The 24,667-nt window shown below is 48.4% G+C and overlaps 1 protein-coding gene across 1 annotated transcript; it reads left to right on the plus strand.

The window, feature by feature from the left end:
- Positions 1-1,288: 1,288 nt before the first annotated feature.
- LOC138364985 (homeobox-like protein HDP1) lies at positions 1,289-21,384 on the plus strand. The gene is made up of 2 exons (XM_069325076.1): positions 1,289-1,628; positions 19,811-21,384. The coding sequence occupies exons 1-2, from the start codon at positions 1,289-1,291 to the stop codon at positions 21,382-21,384; spliced, it is 1,914 nt and encodes a 637-aa protein (XP_069181177.1).
- The last annotated feature ends 3,283 nt before the right edge of the window (positions 21,385-24,667 follow it).

A 24,667-nucleotide genomic window follows, 5' to 3' on the forward strand; every position in this document is an offset into this window, starting at 1 on the left:
CCAATCTACCTTTCTGTGGTTGAAGTGTCCCATGATTAGTAGTCCAGATCCATTCCTGCTAGCAACAGAAGCTGCTCTCTCTGTTATGTCAATGATGGTCATGTTGTTTCAATCATATTCCTGTCTGGATCTTCTGTCATTTGGTGGTGGATTATATATGACTATGACTATAATTTTTTGTCCCCCATTTGTTATGATACCTGTTATGTAGTCATTGAAATCTTCAGAGCCTTGAATAACCATCTTCTCAAAATCCCAGCCTTTTCTTACCTTTTCTTACAGCAGAGCTACACCACCACCACCTCTTCCTTCTCTCTGTTTCCTCATAACATTTTAGTCCCGTGGGAACATTGCATTTGTTATGGTTTTCGTTAGCTTTGTTTCTGTGAGTGCTATTATGTCTGGGTTTTCTTCTAGTACCAATTCCCCAAGTTCATTTGCTTTATTCGTAATTCCATCTACTTTAGTGAACATTGCCTTGAGGCTCACTTTCTTCTGTCCCTTCTCAAATCGCCTCCTTGGTGAGTGTTCTGATGGTGGGAGAAGCTGTTCCATGGGTGTGAGGATTTTTGAGGTGGATAATAGGGTCTCAGACGATACTGGGGTGAGGAGTGGGGGTCAAGTGAAGTGGGACGGACAGGGAGGGTATGGGATGAAGGGGAAGAGAGGACAGGAAGGAAAAGGGGGAGGGGGAATCGGCGGGAGGAGGGGAGGGGTAGCAGGGTGGGAATGGGGTGTGGGGGGGGAGGGAGATTTGGCTGAGCATTTGAGTGGGTACAGGGACGGTTTGGAGTTGGGGGGGTTTCTATGCAGAGGAGGGTTGTGGGGTTTCCCTCCCCTCTGGTGTTACTGGGTAGTTGGTTTTGGGTTCCCCCCTCACACTGGGGATGATGTGTTGGGAGCTGTGATTTCCTGGTTTTCCCCTCTCGCCCTGCACTTCTTCCTTGCTTCTGCCACCATGACTGTCTCCTCCCTCGTCGTGTCCCTCTGGAGGAATACATTTTTTAATTCTCCCAAATATTGCAGGTGGCTCTTTCTTGTTAGAATCTTCTCCTTTGTGTTCTCGTTTGCAAACACTATCTTTAACACACGGTCTCGGTCTTTGTGTGTGTGTGCCTGCGTGTGCGTGCCTGCGTGCATGTGAGTGCGTGCGCATGAGTGTGGGCGTGTGCATGTGTAAACACACTCGAGTGATTAGCTAACTTTATTTTAATGAACATCAATTCAGCTTGTGTACTGTACCTGGGTAATACTACATGGCCAGTGTGCTGTACCTCGTCACCATTACATGGATAGTGCTGTACCTCGTCACCATTACATGGATAGTGCTGTACCTCGTCACCATTACATGGATAGTGCTGTACCTCGTCACCATTACATGGATAGTGCTGTACCTCGTCACCATTACATGGATAGTGCTGTACCTCGTCACCATTACATGGATAGTGCTGTACCTCGTCACCATTACATGGATAGTGCTGTACCTCGTCACCATTACATGGATAGTGCTATTCCTCGTCACCATTACATGGATAGAATAACATTATCGACTGATTCAAAGTCGATAACGGCATCCCATTCCATGGATAATACTCTAAGGACAATCACTCGAACATTTCAGGCTTCATGTGAGTCATTTGTTGTGGCACATCGGAGCCATGTCTACTTAAAGGTGGGCATGGGCCGACGTCCCCAACCACTGTTATCTTGAGTTATCTTGAGATGATTTCGGGGCTTTAGTGTCCCCGCGGCCCGGTCCTAGACCAGGCCTCCACCCGCAGGAAGCAGCCCGTGACAGCTGACTAACTCCCAGGTACCTATTTACTGCTAGGTAACAGGGGCATTCAGGGTGAAAGAAACTTTGCCCATTTGTTTCTGCCTCGTGCGGGAATCGAACCCGCGCCACAGAATTACGAGTCCTGCGCGCTATCCACCAGGCTACCAGGCCCTCCTCTAGCGACACTGGCCACCAACCACGACCCACCATGGACACTTGGGCGAGGCTTAGCTCAAAAGTCTGGCCTCTAACCTTGGAAAAGCAGGCAGATAAACAATGAAATAAACAAATACAAACAGAAAGACATTCTTTTTTATGGATATTGGACAGGGTTGCCGGCGGTGCCCGGGTCTATCAGGTGAACTGGTCTTCCCTACACTCTCCGTCTCTCTCCCCACACACCTTCTATGTCTCCACACTCTTCATCACTGAAATCACCGTCACACTGTCTAAATTTCCCGTCACCACAAACGATCCCCATCTCCCACTTTGACCCCTCCACATGGCCCCGGACACACCCTCCACATGACCCCGGACACACCCTCCACATGGCCCCGGACACACCCTCCACATGGCCCCGGACACACCCTCCACATGGCCCCGGACACACCCTCCACATGGCCCCGGACACACACCCTCCACATGGCCCCGGACACACCCTCCACATGACCCCGGACACACCCTCCACATGGCCCCGGACACACCCTCCACATGGCCCCGGACACACCCTCCACATGGCCCCGGACACACCCTCCACATGGCCCCGGACACACACCCTCCACATGGCCCCGGACACACACCCTCCACATGGCCCCGGACACACCCTCCTCATGGCCCGTGACACACACCCTCCACATGGCCCCGGACACACACCCTCCACATGGCCCCGGACACACACCCTCCACATGGCCCCGGACACACCCTCCACATGGCCCCGGACACACCCTCCACATGGCCCCGGACACACCCTCCACATGGCCCCGGACACACACCCTCCACATGGCCCCGGACACACACCCTCCACATGGCCCCGGACACACCCTCCACATGGCCCCGGACACACCCTCCACATGGCCCCGGACACACCCTCCACATGGCCCCGGACACACCCTCCCCATGGCCCGTGACACACACCCTCCACATGGCCCCGGACACACCCTCCACATGGCCCCGGACACACACCCTCCACATGGCCCCGGACACACCCTCCACATGGCCCCGGACACACACCCTCCACATGGCCCCGGACACACCCTCCACATGGCCCCAGACACACACCCTCCACATGGCCCCGGACACACACCCTCCACATGGCCCCGGACACACACCCTCCACATGGCCCCGGACACACCCTCCACATGGCCCCAGACACACACCCTCCACATGGCCCCGGACACACACCCTCCACATGGCCCCGGACACACCCTCCACATGGCCCCGGACACACCCTCCACATGGCCCCGGACACACACCCTCCACATAGCCCCGGACACACCCTCCACATGGCCCCGGACACACCCTCCACATGGCCCCGGACACACACCCTCCACATGGCCCCGGACACACACCCTCCACATGGCCCCGGACACACACCCTCCACATGGCCCCGGACACACCCTCCACATGGCCCCGGACACACCCTCCACATGGCCCCGGACACACCCTCCACATGGCCCCGGACACACCCTCCACATGGCCCCGGACACACCCTCCACATGGCCCCGGACACACCCTCCACATGGCCCCGGACACACCCTCCACATGGCCCCGGACACACCCTCCACATGGCCCCGGACACACCCTCCACATGGCCCCGGACACACCCTCCACATGGCCCCGGACACACCCTCCACATGGCCCCGGACACACCCTCCACATGGCCCCGGACACACCCTTCACATGGCCCCGGACACACCCTCCACATGGCCCCGGACACACCCTCCACATGGCCCCGGACACACCCTCCACATGGCCCCGGACACACCCTTCACATGGCCCCGGACACACCCTTCACATGGCCCCGGACACACACCTCTTCCATGTCCTCCCACATACACTCTGAGGCATAACCAATCAGTCCCACATGCGCTCCTGCATCCAAGCACGCACACACACACATGGAATGCACATGGAAGTGATGTGGTGGAGGCTGACTCCATACACAGTTTCAAATGTAGATATGACAGAGCCCAGTAGGCTCAGGAATCTGTACATCAGTTGATTGACGGATGAGAGGCGGGACCAAAGAGCCAGAGCTCAACCCCTGCAAACACAACTAGGTGAGTACAACTAGGTGAGTACACACACAACCAACAACAGATTAGAGAACTATTTAGATTCTGTGACAAATTTTCACTCAGTCAGCAGATATCGGAGCCAACGAGAAATGAAAATATTCTAGATCTGGTCTTTACGAACAATGAAGACATTATCAGAGACATTACGATATCAGATACCACATACTCAGATCACAAGCTCATTGAAGTGCAAACGACCATCAATACTCAGAATAGACCTAAAACGTTGATAAAGCGAGAGGGGCTATTCAGTAAATTCAATTTTAATAATAAAGGGATAGACTGGGAGATAATAAACAGGGAACTTACAAACATTCCATGGGGAACTGTTCTAAGTAATACAAGTCCTACAGAAGGAATAGAAAAACTGACTTCGGAAGCGTATCAAGTCTGTCTGAAATATGTTCCTTTGAGGAAAGGCAGAAAGAGATCCAACGTAGAAAGAGAACGCAGACGACAATATAAACGCAGGAAAAAAATAACGGAACTGCTTATGCAGACACGAATTTCCTGTCAAAGAAGGAATAATTTAAATAGGGAGATTGAAGAAATCGAGCAGAAATTGAAACACTCATATGAAACTGAAGAAAGGCAGTTAGAACAGAAAGTAATTCAGGAAATAAAGAAAAATCAAAAATATTTCTTCACACATATGCGAAATCAAAAGCAAAACCACTGCCAGTATTGGACCTATTCGTACAAGTGAAGGTTCATGCACGGAGGATGACAAAGAAATTAGTGAAATCCTAAAAAAGCAGTATGAGGACATGTTTAGCACTCCAATAAACAACATGAAAGTGGAAGATCCAGACAATTTCTTTATGCGGGATATTCAAACCCCTGTAAATATAACTGATATCAACACGAGCGCACTAAATTTTGAAAGAGAAATTGAAAACATGCCCATGCACTCGGCCCCAGGTCCTGACTCAAGGAATTCAATATTTATAAAGAAATGCAAAGTGTCAATAGCACAGGCACTCAGTATAGTGTGGAGGAAGAGCTTGTACATGGGGGAGATACCAGATGCACTTAAAGTAGCAGACATAGCCCCTCTACACAAGGGAGGAAACAAAGTATTGGCAAAGAATTATAGACCAGATGCACTAACATCGCACATCATAAAAGTATTTCAGACAGTGATTAGGAGTCAGGTCACCAATTTCATGGAGACCAATGACCTTCACAACCCAGGCTAACATGGATTTTGAGCGGGAAGATCGTGCCTCTCACAGCTACTTGAACACTACGACAAAGTCACTGAGGCATTAGAAGAAAAACAGAATGGTGATGTGATATACACGGACTTCACAAAGGCTTTCGATAAATGTGACCATGGCGTGATAGCACACAAAATGAAGTCAATGGGAATAACCGGTAAAGTAGGACGCTGGATACTCAGTTTTCTGTCAAACAGGACTCAGCGAGTAACGGTCAACCATATAAAATCTAGTCCAAGTGCAGTGAAAAGCTCTGTACCTCAGGTCCTAGCACCGCTGCTTTTCCTTATTCTCATATCAGATATAGACAAAAATACAAGTCACAGCTTCGTATCATCCTTTTGCAGATGACACAAAAATCAGTATTAAAATTATCTCGGCTGAAGACCTTCAAACTTCAAGCTGATATTAATAAAGTTTTCGATTGGGCATCAGAAAATAACATGATGTTTAACAGTGATAAATTCCAGGTACTCAGGTACGGTAAAAATGAGGACCTTAAACATAATACAGGGTATAAAACACAATCAAATGTACCCATAATAGGAAAACAGCATGTAAAGGATTTGGGAATAATAATGTCTGACGACCTAACGTTTAAGGAGCATAACCAAGCAAATATTGCGACAGCCAGAAAAATGATAGGATGGATTACGAGAACTTTCAAATCCAGGGATCCCATCACAATGGTTGTACTCTTCAAATCACTTGTGTTGTTCCGTCTTGAGTACTGCTCAGTACTCACTTCCCCCTTCAGAGCAGGAGAGATTGCTGAAATAGGAGGAATACAGAGAACATATACGGCACGCATAGACGCGATAAAGCACCTAAATTATTGGGATCGTCTCAAAGCCCTCCAAATGTACTCACTAGAAAGAAGACGAGAGAGATATCAAATAATATACACCTGGAAGATACTGGAGGGTCAAGTACCAAATCTACACAGTAAAATAACAACGTACTGGAGTGAACGATATGGAAGAAAATGCAGAATAGAACCAGTGAAGAGCAGGGGTGCCATAGGCACAATCAGAGAACACTGTATAAACATCAGAGGTCTACGGTTGATCAACACCCTCCCAGCAAGCATAAGAAATATTGCCGGAACAACCGTGGACATTTTCAAGAGGAAACTAGATTTATTCCTCCAAGGAGTGCCGGACCAACCGGGCTGTGGTGAGTATGTGGGCCTGCGGGCCGCTCCAAGCAACAGCCTGGTGGACCAAACTCTCACAAGTCAAGCCTGGCCTCGGGCCGGGCTTGGGGAGTAGAAGAACTCCCAGAACGCCATCAACCAGGTATCAACCAGGTATGTCCATCCCATCTACTCCCTCCCACCTGGCACCCGCCCGTACTCAGGCGCCTCCCTGCCCTTCACGCTCAGTCTCTCTCCTGTCTCCTACCTCCGTGCCAAAACACGCACTTCCCCATCTCACGTGTTCCTGACTCACTCAGGCCCTTCTCCAGTCTCCACTTCCCTGCTCATATGCACCCTCCTCCGCCTTCCCTGCTCACAAACGCCCGTCCCTTCCCTCAACACTGGAGCAGAACATTCACATCCACAGACTTCATGATCGATCAGCAGTGGGTCAATGCCTTCTCTGACTGGAGTACCAGCCGACCCCTTTTATGACTCCCCTCATAAAATCACCATTAATCCTGTAAATTTGAATAAGCGTCTAGTGTCTGGCCTCCACCCCGGGAGAGTCAAAGAGGCATACAAACTCAGTCATAAAGATGGGGGAATACTGAGTTTCAAATACCGGTTTCTTGGCACAAAGAAGTCATGGATTTAAATTGTTTGAAATTTCTTAAATTGCAAGATTATCTCGTGAAATTTGACAATTTCATAAAAAACTGATTCACCAACCGTGGCAGAGCAACGTATATTGTATATTACCGCTGTGTGTGCAACCCGACCTCTTAAAAATAACGTCACTTAGCTTGACGGAAGTGAAGACAGGAAATGTCACTTAGCTTGACGGAAGTGAAGACAGGAAATGGTTAGTTTTGAAGTTAAAGATGCTTTGTATTGTCGCTAGTTGTTGATTAGACCCTTAGCTAAACACGCGGGGACCAATTTGATTTAATCTTATGAATTGTTGAAAAAGATATTAAGGAAAGGATTTTCGGTTGTCTTCACGAGTCAGCTTAAGTGTAAATGTTTTATTAGCATCATTAAAAGACTGATCTATCGACATTAAAGCTGTAGTGACCACACATATAACAATACTGTGAACATGTCTGCAAAAAATGGGATTACAAGAGAGTTTAGAATAACGTGTTGAAAGAGCAACTTGTGTTCCATGTGCTAGTCATACCATTAATATAATTGGAAAGTGGGCTGTAGAATCATGTCCGGAAGCATTGCATTATTTTGCCTTTCATGTGCACATTTCTCTTCGTCCGCTCGACGCTGGATTATTCTGGAACTGTTTGCCGGACGCTCAGTCCAAAAAACTAGAAGATTAAGTGACACCAGATGAACATCGAGGCCTCTTCCACTCCTGGTTTAAGCTACATTTGCAACAACATTGTAGAAGCATTAATTAATTACAGCTAGTACCAAAGACGATCAAAAACCTGTATCCTGAAGGCTAAACAATTACTTAACTATTTTAATGAAAATGCAATAGCTTTCTCTCATTGTAATGAGAGGAACTTACTGCGAGCAAATAGCATTAACAAACCTTTTCTTGAGACACAGTGGAATTTACATCAGTTTTTTTATTCATCAATCATTATGTCTTTTATATTATTCATTATGGATGAAAAATAACTTCAAAGATACTGAGAACAATGTAAATTTACTCAGAGTAATTAGTAACTAGAGAGTGAGAGGAATAAAGTGAAGGAAACTGCAGTTTGATGAAACATCTAACAACGACACGTTTAACTTAGAACAATATTTTTGTAACAAAGAAAATGTTATTAATGATTAATTAATATTTAATAAATCTATGAGACGAAGTCTTAACAACAATGTTTCGAATGACTTTCAAGTATTTTTAAATTAAATATACGTTACAATATAATTTACGAATGTGTGAAAAGATTAATCCGAAACTGGAAAAAGATCTGGGGATTAAATCATTTGAAGCTGAATGTATTTATTTTATTTAGTATGTCCAAAAATGAAAATATTTGTATTTATATGTAATAGTTATTAATTAACCGACAGCAATCTACAGCTCCTAATATAAAAAGAATTTAATCAAAAGTTGGAGCAATACTCGCAGCAGAGCTGGCGGTGAACACATATTTTATGTAATTATATATGTTAAAAATTATTTACTCGAATCTTTGTCAGTTGCATTCAAGCGATTTACCAAGATTACTAGATTAATGTAGACGGTCTAGGTCACTAGATCATCGATATATGAGTATTATACATAATATAAGTATTATATGAGTATTATACATAATATAAGTATTATATGAGTATTATAAATAACTGTATACCAAATTACAAAGAAAATAAAAAAAAAATCTTTATAAAATCAAGGCTTTTATGTGTATATTTATTACTTACTATTAAATAATATTAAAAGTGACACACGATGTCAGTTTTGTCCTTATTTGCATAGTATTTTATTTTATTAACAATAAGTACTTTACTTTCACTTCGCGAATTTTTTCTTTTTTAATTTTTTAAGAATTTTTTAAAATTCTTAAAAAAATATTACTTGAAATTTGTTGGGATGATAGACAGAATATATGGTGGTACGGGGAAGGTGGTGATGGAGAGGGAAGGTGGTGAGGGAGAGGGAAGGTGTTGAAGGAGAGGGAAGGTGGTGAAGGAGAGGGAAGGTGGTGAGGGAGAGGGAAGGTGGTGAAGGAGAGGGAAGGTGGTGAAGGAGAGGGAAGGTGGTGAAGGAGAGGGAAGGTGGTGAAGGAGAGGGAAGGTGGTGATGGAGAGGGAAGGTGGTGATGGAGAGGGAAGGTGGTGATGGAGAGGGAAGGTGGTGATGGAGAGGGAAGGTGGTGAAGGAGAGGGAAGGTGGTGAAGGAGAGGGAAGGTGGTGAAGGAGAGGGAAGGTGGTGAAGGAGAGGGAAGGTGGTGAAGGAGGGGGAAGGTGGTGAGGGAGAGGGAAGGTGGTGAGGGAGAGGGAAGGTGGTGAGGGAGAGGGAAGGTGGTGAGGGAGAGGGAAGGTGGTGAGGGAGAGGGAAGGTGGTGAGGGAGACTTGGCACTTTAAGCATTATGTAACTCCTGCTGATGTTGGAGTATAATTGTAATTATTTAGTAAATAATTACTATATAATGTTTGGTGGTAAAAGCGCCCAACCTTTTGTGCCCAATCACAAAAGTGGTTGGGCACGTTTCCTTCCATCTAATGTCACTATCCACCTAGCAGTAAGCAGGTACCTGTGAGTTGGCAACTCGAGTGGGGCTTCGTTATGAGGAAGGTGAGTAGTTATGGGAGTTCTGCCCCCCTTGGAGGTGGGGGGGGAGGGGTCATCTCCATATGAGCCTATTTTATTAGGATGTTGTTATCGATTTTATGGTGAGCAAGTTCTGTGACCAGGACGTTGATCACCTCAACCCATTCTCGCAAATTCGAAAAGTCAATATTGACTTATTAACTACGTGCATAGGTGATATACTAAACATAATAGATACCCCTAAAAAGATTCATAGAAAACACCGACCTTACCTAACCTTGTTAGTATCTTAAGATAAGCATCTTATTGCTTCGTAATTACAATTATTACTTAACCTATACCTATTATAGATTAGGTAATAATTGTAATTACGAAGCAATAAGATGCTTATCTTAAGATACTAACAAGGTTAGGTAAGGTCGGTGTTTTCTATGAATCTTTTTAAGGGTATCTATTATGTTAAGTATGTCACCTATGCACATATTTAATAAGTCAATATTGACTTATTAAATTTGCGAGAACGGGTTGCCAGGTGACACCTCCACAGTCAAGTGTCACCCCCACGAGACGCCTCGAGTCCCAGTTGGATACCTCTGGCATCCTTCGTTATTGTTCGTGTTCATAGCCTGGTTGGTAGGGCGGCGGACCTCGACTAGTGTCGTCCACAGTTCGCGGTTCTGACGGACCAAGTGAATGAAATGCTACTCATTCTTAGTGCCAGCTTGGCCAATCGTTCCATAAATTGGGAAGGAATAAAATATATTGCCTTTAATTAAGGGTTCTCAAAGAAATTGTCCTGAGTCAGCGCTCTTTGTTCATTGTAATAATGGTCTCAACACTAATAATGGAATGTTCAAGGTCGAATCAATCCTTTAAAGCAAAATTGCTGGAATGTTCAAATTACCTCAGTGGTTGATGGTTTAATGGTCCCCCATTACTAGCTCTCAGTGTGGACTGACCTGTACTTCTTGGCTTTTGCTATTTGTCTGGAACTGGTGGATGTCGTTCAGCACCTGGAAGCAGTTTAATTATCAATGTCTATTTCATTACCGTAGGAATGAATAGATTTGTTAATCATATGTGTCTTTTTTCCTTGGCTTCCCTTGTCCCGTGTTGTGTGTGTCTCTATCTACTGTTACTTTAAGGCTTCATATTGTTTCTTCACTATTCTGCCCCTCATTCTGTTCTTTAATATTATTCCTTATCACCAATTCTTGACAGACTGGAAGTTCTGCCAAGCTTCCATTCCTCCTCATTGTTCCCTCTTCCCCTTCCTCATTTATCTTCCTTCCCTTCTCTCACACACCGCTTCTTCTCATTAATGATTCTCTCCCTCTCTCTCTCTCTCTCCTCCCTTAAATCTCGTCATCTCCCTCTCTCGGTTAGTTCTCTTCCATCTCTGACGAAGGGAATTTCTCCAAAAAAAGAAACGTTCATATGAAAATATCAAATTTCTTTGAGAGTCTATTTCATATATTATTTAGAGAGTCGAGGAATTCACATTGCCTTGAGTGCAAAGAGTTGTGCATGATGGGAGCAATTGAGTGAATTCCGTCGCCTTGTGCACTCATGTTTATGGTCGTTAACTGCTATATTATGCAGCTAGCGTGGTGGTGTCTGCTATAATTAAGTAGATCACGACACGAGCCTTTCAAACATGGCCGCCGTACATCGATATGGAGAGTGCTACAGTGAGCTGTTGTTCAACTATCTGAACACATGTTATTCAGCCTTGGGCATAACATGAGGAGTCAAGAGGTAGTGGATAGGGTTAGGTAGAGGAGTCTCAACAACCCGTCCTCTTAAAATTACGTCGCTTTTCGCTCGTTTGCCCAGTATGGCCAAACATGGGCGTAATTTTAAATGAAATCGGCTCATGAAAGTGACATACTGTTTCGTTTTCTATTTTGAGTCCTCCGGTTAACTCGGTTAGGTTAGGAGAGGAAACTTTCAATTAACGGGTTTCATGACGTTTTGAAACCTTAGGAGAACTTCCTGCCCTCCTCACCTACCAGAGGACCCTTAACTTGCTGTTTTGGAAAAACTAAATTCAAAATTTACTTCCAATTATTTTTAATTTTCAAATTACATACAGTTTCGACCATACAGTCAAACGGCCAAATTCAGACGTAATTTGTCGGAGTACAGGTTGAAGGTTGACAGGTTGACAGGTTGACAGGTTGACAGGTTGACTAGCCAGAGGCAGTCCCTTGGGGACTTCCTCAGCCTAGAGGTGAGGCCACAATGCGACTCGTCCTACTAACAGCACGTCGCATTTTGACGTATACTTTAACTATGAAAAAAAAAGTTGAACTAGAAAATGGTAGCGACTCGCGGAATTGACACACTGTCCCGTTTTTTGTTCGTGGGTGCTCTGGTTAGGTTAGGGTAAGGGCATTTTAGTACGACAGTTTCTTGACGTTGGGAACGCTGACGAGAGCGTGCTGCACCATCACCAAGTGTGAGGTCATACGTGCTTCCCCTGCGTCTGTAAGATGCTGAGTTCTTCCTAATGTTATAAAAGCTGCTGTCATTGGTCTGTTATGGTAACTGTCTCCCTGTTGGTTTATAGATCTCTGTCTACCAGACAGGGAGCTGGGCCTACCAGACAGGGAGCTGGGCCTACCAGACAGGGAGCTGGGCCTACCAGACAGGGAGCTGGGCCTACCAGACAGGGAGCTGGGCCTACCTGACAGGGAGCTGGGCCTACCAGACAGAGAGCTGGGCCTACCAGACAGGGAGCTGGGCCTACCAGACAGGGAGCTGGGCCTACCAGACAGGGAGCTGGGCCTACCAGACAGGGAGCTGGGCCTACCAGCCACAGTGTTGGACCCGCTCTCATCACTGTGTCTAAAGTCCCCGTCGTAGAGATGACTCCTGATTCGGCCAAATCAAACATCTCTGGACTCAAAGTTAAAGTTAATAATCACTTCTTCATGTGTATCCAGTTTGGGCTGAGAAAAGTCTCCAAACTGCTTAACTCGTTATAATAACTACATTGTCCTTTCACTTAAAAAAAATCCTCTAATAGCCTACTGATTCTCACGTGAGGAGTATCGAGAGGAATAACAGTTTTAGTGCCGTGTACTCACCTAGTTCTCACCTAGTTGTGTTTGCGGGGGTTGAGCTCTGGCTCTTTGGTCCCGCCTCTCAACCGTCAATCAACAGGTGTACAGATTCGTGTGTCAGTGGAATCATTATTACATACAGTCGCATAAGTGCCTAGCTCAACTTTTTATGTTAAAGTGGCGCAAGTGAGTAGGACAATATGTTATCCTCACTCTGGTGTAAACATATACGGGCGAGAAGTACATAGACTGTGTCGTCACGCTGGAGTCCCTGGAAACACAAACCGAAACTGTCTCTATTTTCCGCTTGTTACAACTTGTAATAAAGCTGTTACATCTTGGCTTAACGTGTTTATGACGTATTAGAACGTTGTTACAACTTGCTATATTGGTTGTTATAACTGGTTAGGAAGTGTTAAAACTTGTTCGAACGTTGTACCAACGTCGTAGTTTCGGTGTGTGTCGTGACGATGGAGTGTTCGCTGCCCGCGTGACAAAGGTTGTGTTAGCACGCTGGGATAACCTGGTCTTCCCTGTAACTGTAGCGCCAGTGTTCCTTTGTGCATTAACTGTTCCATTGCCACCGGACTTGCCTGCATGTAATGTCATTTGCGACTAATTGGAAAGATGCAGTCATTGCTAACAGATGATAACACCATTCATCGTCTGGAGCTGTGTAGACGAGTTCTGAGGGAGGCCGTAGCATAGACACTGAGGTGTAGATGTGTCTGAATGAATGGGGGAAGTTGGCCAATATGTATGTGCTTAAAGCTTTCATGTTGCTACATAGTGATTGATTTTTAGGAATCGACATCCTGAGTTATCTTGAGAGGATTTCGGGGCTTTAGTGTCCCCGCGGCCCGGTCCTCGACCAGGCCTCCACCCCCAGGAAGCAGCCCGTGACAGCTGACTAACACCCAGGTACCTATTTACTGCTAGGTAACAGGAGCATAGGGTGAAGGAAACTCTGCCCATTGTTTATCGCCGGCGCCCGGGATCGAACCCGGGACCACAGGATCACAAGTCCAGTGTGCTGTCCGCTCGGCCGACCGGCTCCCAGTGAATAAGTGAGACTTCCTCACTGTCTGGAACGGACAAAGGTCTGTAGACCATGGTAACGTCTCGCTGACGTCTCTCTGACGTCTCTCTGACGTCTCGCTGACGTCTCGCTGACGTCTCGCTGACGTCTCTCTGACGTCTCGCTGACGTCGTGTGTGGAGACGTCGTAACAAATGCGCTAAGAGTCTGATCATGTGATCACGCACTTGGGGTCACTTGTGACCCTCGTAGTCATTATCACCTCAGTCAGTGTATTTATTTCACACTGAACGTTGTCTGTGTGACTCGTTTGTATCAAGTATTAATTTGCTGTCTCGGTAGACTGGAGTATTTTATATATACTAAGTATATACATGGTCGGTGGGCCCGTTATATAATAGTGATTACATTGTTCATTGTGTCATAAGTTTTTGTGCTATCTTTTACAGGAATTGATATATCTTTGTTGTGTACAATTTATATATAATTCTGTGATAATATATAGTAGGCATTGATTGTGGTGTTTCAAACAAATGGTCAAGTATATAGCAGTACACCCCACAATTATCCCTTGTTTTGCCAGTGCCAAGAGAGTAATCTGTGTCAGGTTGGTTCACTTTATGGCCTTACAAGTGACTGGAGACTTGGTCCCTGTTTGTTAAGCTCTTCAGGCAGTCACTCTCTCTCTCTCTCTCTTAATATAAAGCGAATGTGTAATAGTGTTCAGTTTCTGTAATAAACTATTATTTTGCTTCAAACGTTTTCCTCGTACTGCTCTGATGCACGACTCGCTGACCGACTTAATAATTCTTGACAACATCTCTAAAGTAGAGCTGCTTCACAGCTTTACTTCATTCAAATATTTTTCTGTATTACAGCCTAGCGTTTTATGCCCTCTAGCGGCAGCCGTTTAGGTAGGACGACAACCTTAATGCAACATTACAATATCATAGTGGAAGAGACCCTTACTTCGTGTTACTATCTCGGCCACTGGAGTATTCATATCTTGTTGGCTCTTTGGGTAACTCAGCGTGGGGCTATTGCAGGTGGAAGTTGCAATTGCAGGTTTCCCTTGAGAACCCAGTTATTACATCTGGCTCCCAACGTTCTAGGTTAAGGCAGAGCCTGCCAGTTAAGTCTCGAGATGTACTTTGTAAAATAAAAATAGAGTAAAAGTTTTTCTTAAAGTTTAAGTGCACCACTCGTGTGAGAGAAGCACTACAGAAAAGAGTTGGCAATGTGTGCTCAGTTAGGTACACAGTGTGTGTGCGCAAGGATGGCTGCAAGTGTTTAATTCAAGGCTTCAGACTTCGAAATTTATATGGTTGAACACAACTGTGCCCGAGGCATTCGACACCCTCACGAAGGCGTGGTGTAAAGACGCAGTGTACGAGCTCCTGGCAGAAGTGCTACGACTGATACAGACGGCAGTAGTGGAGACGAGGAGCTTCCTGACACTCGCATCGGCACAGATGACACCACAGCTGGTGAAGTCAACGAAGAAGCAGATAGAGAAGCGCCGAGCGAATAGGTAATGCTTAACTTCGCTTCCGAGCTCTCAACTGGCCTCTTCAGAGAGATCTCAATGGACATGTGCAGCTCTCTAAGCGAGTCTTTCTGAGGGTGGACATGTTCTACACTCAGTGAAAACTAAAAGACGAGCTTTCAACAACTGGAAGAACCAGAACGAGTAGAAACGAGACCACGAGATTAACTTGCGATTGCAGATCTCATCTATCAAGCAGTGTGCATGAAACCGGAGGGAAACTCCAGATGTGGAACGGCCAAGAAGAGTGAAGAATGCGTAACTTCTTTGCTTGCCCAAGCTAGGCAGAACGATCCTCAGGCAAGCAATTGTTCAGTAGTGGTGAAGTCCAAATCAGGAACGATATTCAAGGACTCAATGCCTACAATCATCAGATGATTTGTATGTATGGCCACCAACACAGACTGGCCAAGATCAGCACGTTGGGGCCCTTGCAACATTACTGAGGGGGAAGAGTTCTTGAGATCTACCGCGGCCTGGAACACCATAAACGCTGATTATCATGCCCTGAGAACTTCTATAATGAAAGGCTTCGGGATCACAGCGGACGGAATGATGGACACCTTCACTGAAACTAGTTTGTGAATGTGAGAGTTGTAGGCAATCCTTCTGCACAATGAGTGATGCAGGTCGGCGTTCAATCCCCGACCATCCAAGTGGTTGGGCACCATTCCTTCCCTCCGTCATACCAAGAACCCCGAACATACCAAGGATTCCCAACACAAACCCTATGTCTACACACTCCAAAGTTTTCAACCAGTCCAGATCTTTATCATGACAGCAGGTGCCACTTTGCTCGATGCATGAAAATCATCTCTAATAAAATTCTTGCACTGTACCAGCGACTACCCTCCAGCAATTCAAAACTGCTCAATGAAAATGAGCATCCTCAACCTCTTCCTACTCGCCAACAACTTTGAAATGATCTTATAATCTTGATATAGGAGAATGACAGGACATCATTTGGAAATAAAACACACGTCTCCTGGTTTGGGCAACATTTGTACAATTCCAACCCGCCAACACACACCGAAACTACGACGTTGGTACAACGTTCGAACAAGTTTTAACACCTCCTAACCAGTTATAACAACCAATATAGCAAGTTGTAACAACGTTCTAATACGTCATAAACACGTTAAGCCAAGATGTAACAACTTTATTACAAGTTGTAACAAGCGGAAAATAGGGCCAGTTACGGTTTGTGTTTCCAGGGAAGAGACTGGAACTCAGCTAACCGCCCGGGCTCAAGGAATTCCGCCTGATAAATATCAAAGCGGCAGACAAAATGACCAACGACCGACGTCAGCTACCTGTGTCTGAAGGTCCTTTGGCGATAAATCTAAAGATTATGCTCGAGAAAGTACTCCTGCAAATCTCAAATCCTTTCCAGCCTCCTACACAAACGTTCAAGTTCCTTCCAAACGAACAAAAAACACTGCAACTGTATTTGACAAAGTCAAATCATCAGATATGTTATGACCTGTCAACAACATCGAATCGAGATCCGTCTTCTCCTTCCGATTCAAAACCTGTGAGAGACTCCGAACAACTGCTCGTCACCCCCAGCCCTCACCTTCACCCCATCAGCTACATTGTCCCTTAAACTACGAATCTGGTCCTTGCATACCAAAATTTCTGCAAACCTTTCAAACCTGGTGTTTACCAAGAAACACAAGTAGGTCAACCTTTCCTGCAACGCATTCCACAACTCAACCCAGTCAGCTGCTTTTATCTTTGCTATAGAACCTAAACAACCACCGACACTGAACTCTTCATACTCCCCACTGTGTCGAACCCGACTCAATCGTCGGAGCATGGAGTAGCAACGTCAACGCCATCTGTGAGTCTGCTCCCTAAACCCCCACTAAATGGACGACGCCATCTGATGGTGGCAGTATGATACCTGCAAGAGACGCTAGATTCCTGCCTTGGTCAGCCCGAAGAGTCGCTGTAGCTGACCTCTGGTGAGGTGGCGCCTAGAAAATCAGCGCCATCTATTGTGGGAGGAGTTGTATGTTAATGTCAGAGTCCGTAAGTGGTATTTCCTAGTGTCCCAAGTACTGGCCAGTTTACTGATGACATGTCTATATCCACAGAGGCGACGTAGGGCTGCAGTGGTACGAAGACAGGCAGTCTACCCAGGGCAGCCTATTATCTCTACTCCATTCTGCTTTATGTGAGCAGTGAGCCGCCACCGGAGAAGAACTGTGTAGTGTTCTGCTGTCTGCCTGTGAAGTGGCAGTGACAGACTTCGGCGTATCCCGGGACTGGCTAGAGGAAGAGACGACCGACAGTGAGGTGCTACGGAGGAGTGTAACTAGCTCGTTGCAAGAAGCTCCTGCCAGGGGTTCGCTACCCTTGTATTTGTTCGTGTAGAGGCCCAGCAGCGCCAGGCTGATGTTCCCTGCCAGCACCAGGCTGGAGAGTGATTGTGGGCGTTCACAAGGAGCACCTAGTGAGACTGTGTATAGGCTGGCCCATGGCTAGGGTAGACTCGTTGGTGTTTCCCAGTACTGGTTGAGGACGGTACTGTGTGTTGAGGAAACATGGACGCTGACAAGACTTCATCGCGTTAGCATCGAGGAGTGCTTAGTGTCCTATGAGAGCGACACATGTGTATATATCAGTGTAGTAATACTTCGTATGTGATTCTATTTAAGGTGATAGGAAAGTGATGTGAATATATTGATAAAGGATGAAGTGTCGTATTCCTTTCAACTCCCTCATTGTTTTTTACTTGCATTACCAAGCTCACTCCTTAAAAGTTACTAGCGACTTGGGGTCGGATACTAGTACTTTGGTACCTCCAGCAAAGAACCCGGTTGCAACCCATAGTGGCCGTAACACCCCCACTTAGCCATGAGATAAGGAAAATTCAGATTTCAATCCACTAACGATCTCCAACGAACCCGAACCTGTCAACAACATCGTCTTACTGCAGCAAACTACAATAGAGTTTCCACCGTCCTCTCGCTGCTCGAACTTGTCTCTGCAACCATCGTACAGTGGCTTGAGAAAGCCAGTAGGACCATAACGTAGGATCGGACAACTCCCTTCTCTTCGATTTACATAAAATCTATCTAGCCTAAAACACAATTCCCGAGGTACAAATGTATATTCCACACCACCGTCCTAGTCAGCAACCACATCCTGAAATCCTCAACACCGCAGAGTTTTGCCTGTAGCGAACGACACGGAGGGCGATAGTACTTTACTCACGTCACATGATTTTACTGAAAATCGTCCCCCAAAACCATGCATCTATTATAATGTCTTAGAAAATACAAAAACTCGCCAGGAAAGAAAGCCTCTCTGTCCTGACTTCTGGCAGACCCACAAGGAACAAACACTTAATAACGGCTCATCTGCCCGCAGAATAGATATTCTCTCAACCGGAATGTTCATATCATCGTCCATCTCCATATGTTACAGAGAAACAGGAGCCCATCTATATAAATAAAGATGGAAATGTTCGTTTGTTCAAAATCTCTAATCTCCGAAAGTTCTTCACTGATTGCTTTGAAATTTTCACACAACGTTCCATTCTCATCCGAGCGGGTTTTTATATACATACTATATAGATGTCACTTCTGTTACAAGAATTTTTTTTTTTTTTAGAAAAACTGATTTTTATGTGTTTTTCATGTGAGGGAAATCTTCGAAACCTCTTAACCGATTGCTTGAAAATTTTGACACAATGTAGCATTCGAATAGGCGCGTGTTTTTATATACCTACAGTATAGATACTGCACCTCAAACTGGTAAAAACATGCTTTTTTAAGGAAATAACAGCGCCATCTGATGCATGTAATAGCAACACACGCTGTAATTTCCGAAAATTCTTCACCGAATGCTTTAAAATTTTGACATAACGTTCCAGTCGAACGTTGCGGCCAGCACCACGTGGCCGGGTACAGCAACACGTGGCCGGGTACAGCAACACGTGTCCGGGTACAGCACCACGTGTCCGGGTACAGCACCACGTGGCCGGGTACAGCAACACGTGTCCGGGTACAGCAACACGTGGCCGGGTACAGCACCACGTGGCCGGGTACAGCACCACGTGGCCGGGTACAGCAACACGTGTCCGGGTACAGCAACACGTGTCCGGGTACAGCAACACGTGTCCGGGTACAGCACCACGTGGCCGGGTACAGCACCACGTGGCCGGGTACAGCAACACGTGGCCGGGTACAGCAACACGTGGCCGGGTACAGCAACACGTGGCCGGGTACAGCACCACGTGGCCGGGTACAGCAACACGTGGCCGGGTACAGCACCACGTGTCCGGGTACAGCAACACGTGGCCGGGTACAGCACCACGTGGCCGGGTACAGCAACACGTGGCCGGGTACAGCACCACGTGTCCGGGTACAGCAACACGTGGCCGGGTACAGCAACACGTGGCCGGGTACAGCACCACGTGTCCGGGTACAGCAACACGTGGCCGGGTACAGCAACACGTGGCCGGGTACAGCTAGTTTGTCAATAAGAACACGTCCCTTCAACAACCTTGAGGGCCTCAACAACCTAGAGGGCCTCAACAACCTAGAGGGCCTCAACAACCTAGAGGGCCTCAACAACCTTGAGGGCCTCAACAACCTAGAGGGCCTCAACAACCTTGAGGGCCTCAACAACCTAGAGGGCCTCAACAACCTTGAGGGCCTCAACAACCTAGAGGGCCTCAACAACCTTGAGGGCCTCAACAACCTTGAGGGCCTCAACAACCTAGAGGGCCTCAACAACCTAGAGGGCCTCAACAACCTAGAGGGCCTCAACAACCTAGAGGGCCTCAACAACCTTGAGGGCCTCAACAACCTAGAGGGCCTCAACAACCTAGAGGGCCTCAACAACCTAGAGGGCCTCAACAACCTAGAGGGCCTCAACAACCTAGAGGGCCTCAACAACCTAGAGGGCCTCAACAACCTAGAGGGCCTCAACAACCTAGAGGGCCTCAACAACCTAGAGGGCCTCAACAACCTAGAGGGCCTCAACAACCTAGAGGGCCTCAACAACCTAGAGGGCCTCAACAACCTAGAGGGCCTCAACAACCTAGAGGGCCTCAACAACCTAGAGGGCCTCAACAACCTTGAGGGCCTCAACAACCTAGAGGGCCTCAACAACCTTGAGGGCCTCAACAACCTTGAGGGCCTCAACAACCTTGAGGGCCTCAACAACCTAGAGGGCCTCAACAACCTAGAGGGCCTCAACAACCTAGAGGGCCTCAACAACCTTGAGGGCCTCAACAACCTAGAGGGCCTCAACAACCTAGAGGGCCTCAACAACCTTGAGGGCCTCAACAACCTAGAGGGCCCCAACAACCTAGAGGGCCTCAACAACCTAGAGGGCCTCAACAACCTTGAGGGCCTCAACAACCTTGAGGGCCTCAACAACCTAGAGGGCCTCAACAACCTAGAGGGCCCCAACAACCTAGAGGGCCTCAACAACCTAGAGGGCCTCAACAACCTAGAGGGCCTCAACAACCTAGAGGGCCTCAACAACCTTGAGGGCCTCAACAACCTTGAGGGCCTCAACAACCTTGAGGGCCTCAACAACCTTGAGGGCCTCAACAACCTAGAGGGCCTCAACAACCTAGAGGGCCTCAACAACCTAGAGGGCCTCAACAACCTAGAGGGCCTCAACAACCTAGAGGGCCTCAACAACCTTGAGGGCCTCAACAACCTAGAGGGCCTCAACAACCTTGAGGGCCTCAACAACCTAGAGGGCCTCAACAACCTAGAGGGCCTTAACAACCTAGAGGGCCTCAACAACCTTGAGGGCCTCAACAACCTAGAGGGCCTCAACAACCTAGAGGGCCTCAACAACCTAGAGGGCCTCAACAACCTAGAGGGCCTCAACAACCTAGAGGGCCTCAACAACCTAGAGGGCCTCAACAACCTAGAGGGCCTCAACAACCTAGAGGGCCTCAACAACCTTGAGGGCCTCAACAACCTTGAGGGCCTCAACAACCTTGAGGGCCTCAACAACCTAGAGGGCCTCAACAACCTAGAGGGCCTCAACAACCTTGAGGGCCTCAACAAAACCCGATAACTATCGGCCAGCCAAGCCAGGAGTTCCACATCTCTGATTTTTTTTTTTTTAATACCACATTGACCTTGCAAAGCCGAAGCCTCGAATCGAGCGCCAGCTGCGTGGCTTGGGAGCGAAGACCATTGACATTCATAGAGGCCATAATAATAATAAAAGGTGCAGTTGATAAGAAGTAGATGATAGAAGCAGTTCCTCAAACATCGTGCATCTTCTGCTCAGACTCATCGATGGAGCATCGGGGAAATTGTATCTTGTACTTCCCCCGTCAGGAAGAGTCAGGAACGTGGCGCCCTCCGACACTCCTGGCTTCAGGCCCCTTCCTCAGCACTACCCGTAGGTCAGCACCAGTACAGCACACAGCACCTGACAACCATACTCCATTGTGCCTCTCCCTATTAAGGAGCATGCGAGGCCAAGTTCTTAGGACTGATCGCACTCACACTCGGTACCGGCGCAGGCGAGTGCGAGTGCGTCATTCAACAGCACCATTCACACACACTCCCATATCATAACACCCTAGCACCCATGGCCCTGCAGATTGCCAGCCAACTTCTAGCAGTTGTGCATGGGCAGCAAAGTGCCAACAATATACCATTTATATTTCGGGCATCACCAGATATGTACCGCCCACCACAGCCACCAGACACAGGCCCACCACAGCCACCAGACACAGGCCCACCACAGCCACCAGACACAGACCCACCACAGTCACCAGACACAGGCCCACCACAGTCACCAGACACAGGCCCACCACAGTCACCAGACACAGGCCCACCACAGTCACCAGACACAGGCCCACCACAGTCACCAGACACAGACCCACCACAGTCACCAGACACAGACCCACCACAGTCACCAGACACAGACCCACCACAGCCACCAGACACAGACCCACCACAGTCACCAGCATAACATGTAACCAGTCAAAAAGTACTGCTTCCATTCCCGTCCAGCAGAGGGACCACTACACCACCAGCAGGGGGACCACTACACCACCAGCAGGGGGACCACTACACCACCAGCAGGGGGACCACTACACCACCAGCAGGGGGACCACTACACCACCAGCAGGGGGACCACTACACCACCAGCAGGGGGACCACTACACCAGCAGGGGGACCACTACACCACCAGCAGGGGGACCACTACACCACCAGCAGGGGGACCACTACACCACCAGCAGGGGGACCACTACACCACCAGCAGGGGGACCACTACACCACCACCAGCAGGGGGACCACTACACCACCACCAGCAGGGGGACCACTACACCACCACCAGCAGGGGGACCACTACACCACCACCAGCAGGGGGACCACTACACCACCACCAGCAGGGGGACCAACACACCACCAGCAGGGGGACCGCTACACCATCAGCAGCAGGGGGACCACTACACCACCACCAGCAGGGGGACCGCTACACCAGCAGCAGCAGGGGGACCACTACACCACCAGCAGGGGGACCAACACACCACCAGCAGGGGGACCACTACACCACCAGCAGGGGGACCACTACACCACCAGCAGGGGGACCACCACACCACCAGCAGCAGGGGGACCACTACACCACCAGCAGGGGGACCACCACACCACCACAAGCAGGGGGACCAACACACCACCAGCAGGGGGACCACACCACCACCAGCAGGGGGACCAACACACCACCAGCAGGGGGACCAACACACCACCAGCAGGGGGACCACCACACCACCACAAGCAGGGGGACCAACACACCACCAGCAGGGGGACCACACCACCACCAGCAGGGGGACCAACACACCACCAGCAGGGGGACCACTACACCACCAGCAGGGGGACCAACACACCACCAGCAGGGGGACCAACACACCACCAGCAGGGGGACCACTACACCACCTGCAGGGTGACCACTACACCACCAGCAGGGGGACCACTACACCACCAGCAGGGGGACCACTACACCACCTGCAGGGTGACCACTACACTACCAGCAGGGGGACCACTACACCACCTGCAGGGTGACCACTACACTACCAGCAGGGGGACCACCACACCACCAGCAGGGGGACCACCACACCACCAGCAGGGGGACCACTACTAAACCATCACCAGGGGGACCAACACACCACCAGCAGGGGGACCACTACACCACCAGCAGGGGGACCACTACACCACCAGCAGGGGGACCAACACACCACCAGCAGGGGGACCACCACACCACCAGCAGGGGGACCACCACACCACCAGCAGGGGGACCACCACACCACCAGCAGGGGGACCACCACACCACCAGCAGGGGGACCACTACACCACCAGCAGGGGGACCACTACACCACCAGCAGGGGGACCACTACACCACCAGCAGGGGGACCACTACACCACCACCAGCAGGGGGACCACTACACCACCACCAGCAGGGGGACAAGTGAGGGAACTACCACCACCACTGACGGTCAACGGGCATCTCTCCGTCCCCAACTGACAGATGAATAACGCCAAGGGCTTCCTGCCACCAGACATTGGTGGCAATGCGTGGCTCGAGCACGCAACCGCTGCCTCTCAGTAACTGTTACTGTGTGATTGGATTTAGTATACATAGGAGGTTCCCTGAGCAGTTTTCTTGAGCGAGTGTTCAGCAGAAACCCTTCCGGAGCCGGTCGGCCGAGCGGACAGCACACTGGACTTGTGATCCTGTGGTCCCGGGTTCGATCCCGGGCGCCGGCGAGAAACAATGGGCAGAGTTTCTTTTACCCTATGCCCCTGTTACCTAGCAGTAAAATAGGTACCTGGGTGTTAGTCAGCTGTCACGTGCTGCTTCCTGGGGGTAGAGGCCTGGTCGAGGACCGGGCCGCGGGGACTCTAAAGCCCCGAAATCATCTCAAGATACTCTCAAGATCTCAAGATACCCTTCCCCATTAATGAAAAGATAGCAATAGCAGCGTCTTGCCAGCACCTTTTGCTTGGATAATTTACATCTGTTGATCATATCCACATATACCACAGATGGGAAACGTTGACTTTTAGTCACACAATGAGGCGGCAGCACGTGGTGTATATTGCACGCTGTGTATAGGTACACGGGTCTGGTTCCCTGTACATATACAATAAAGAGTTACGAGACAGGGGCTGAAACACATATATATTAAATCAGTGACACGACAATTTCTTCTCCACCTCCATCATCCACCCGAAGTCTCTCCCCCTCCCCCACACTTCACCTTACTGCTCCCACTACACAAACCCCTGTCCACTACCCTCCACTACCCTCCACTACCCTCCTTTAGCAACCTCTACCCACCACT

The sequence above is a fragment of the Procambarus clarkii genome, chromosome 15 (assembly GCF_040958095.1).
Source record: "Procambarus clarkii isolate CNS0578487 chromosome 15, FALCON_Pclarkii_2.0, whole genome shotgun sequence".
NCBI classification, from domain to species: Eukaryota; Metazoa; Arthropoda; class Malacostraca; order Decapoda; family Cambaridae; genus Procambarus; species Procambarus clarkii.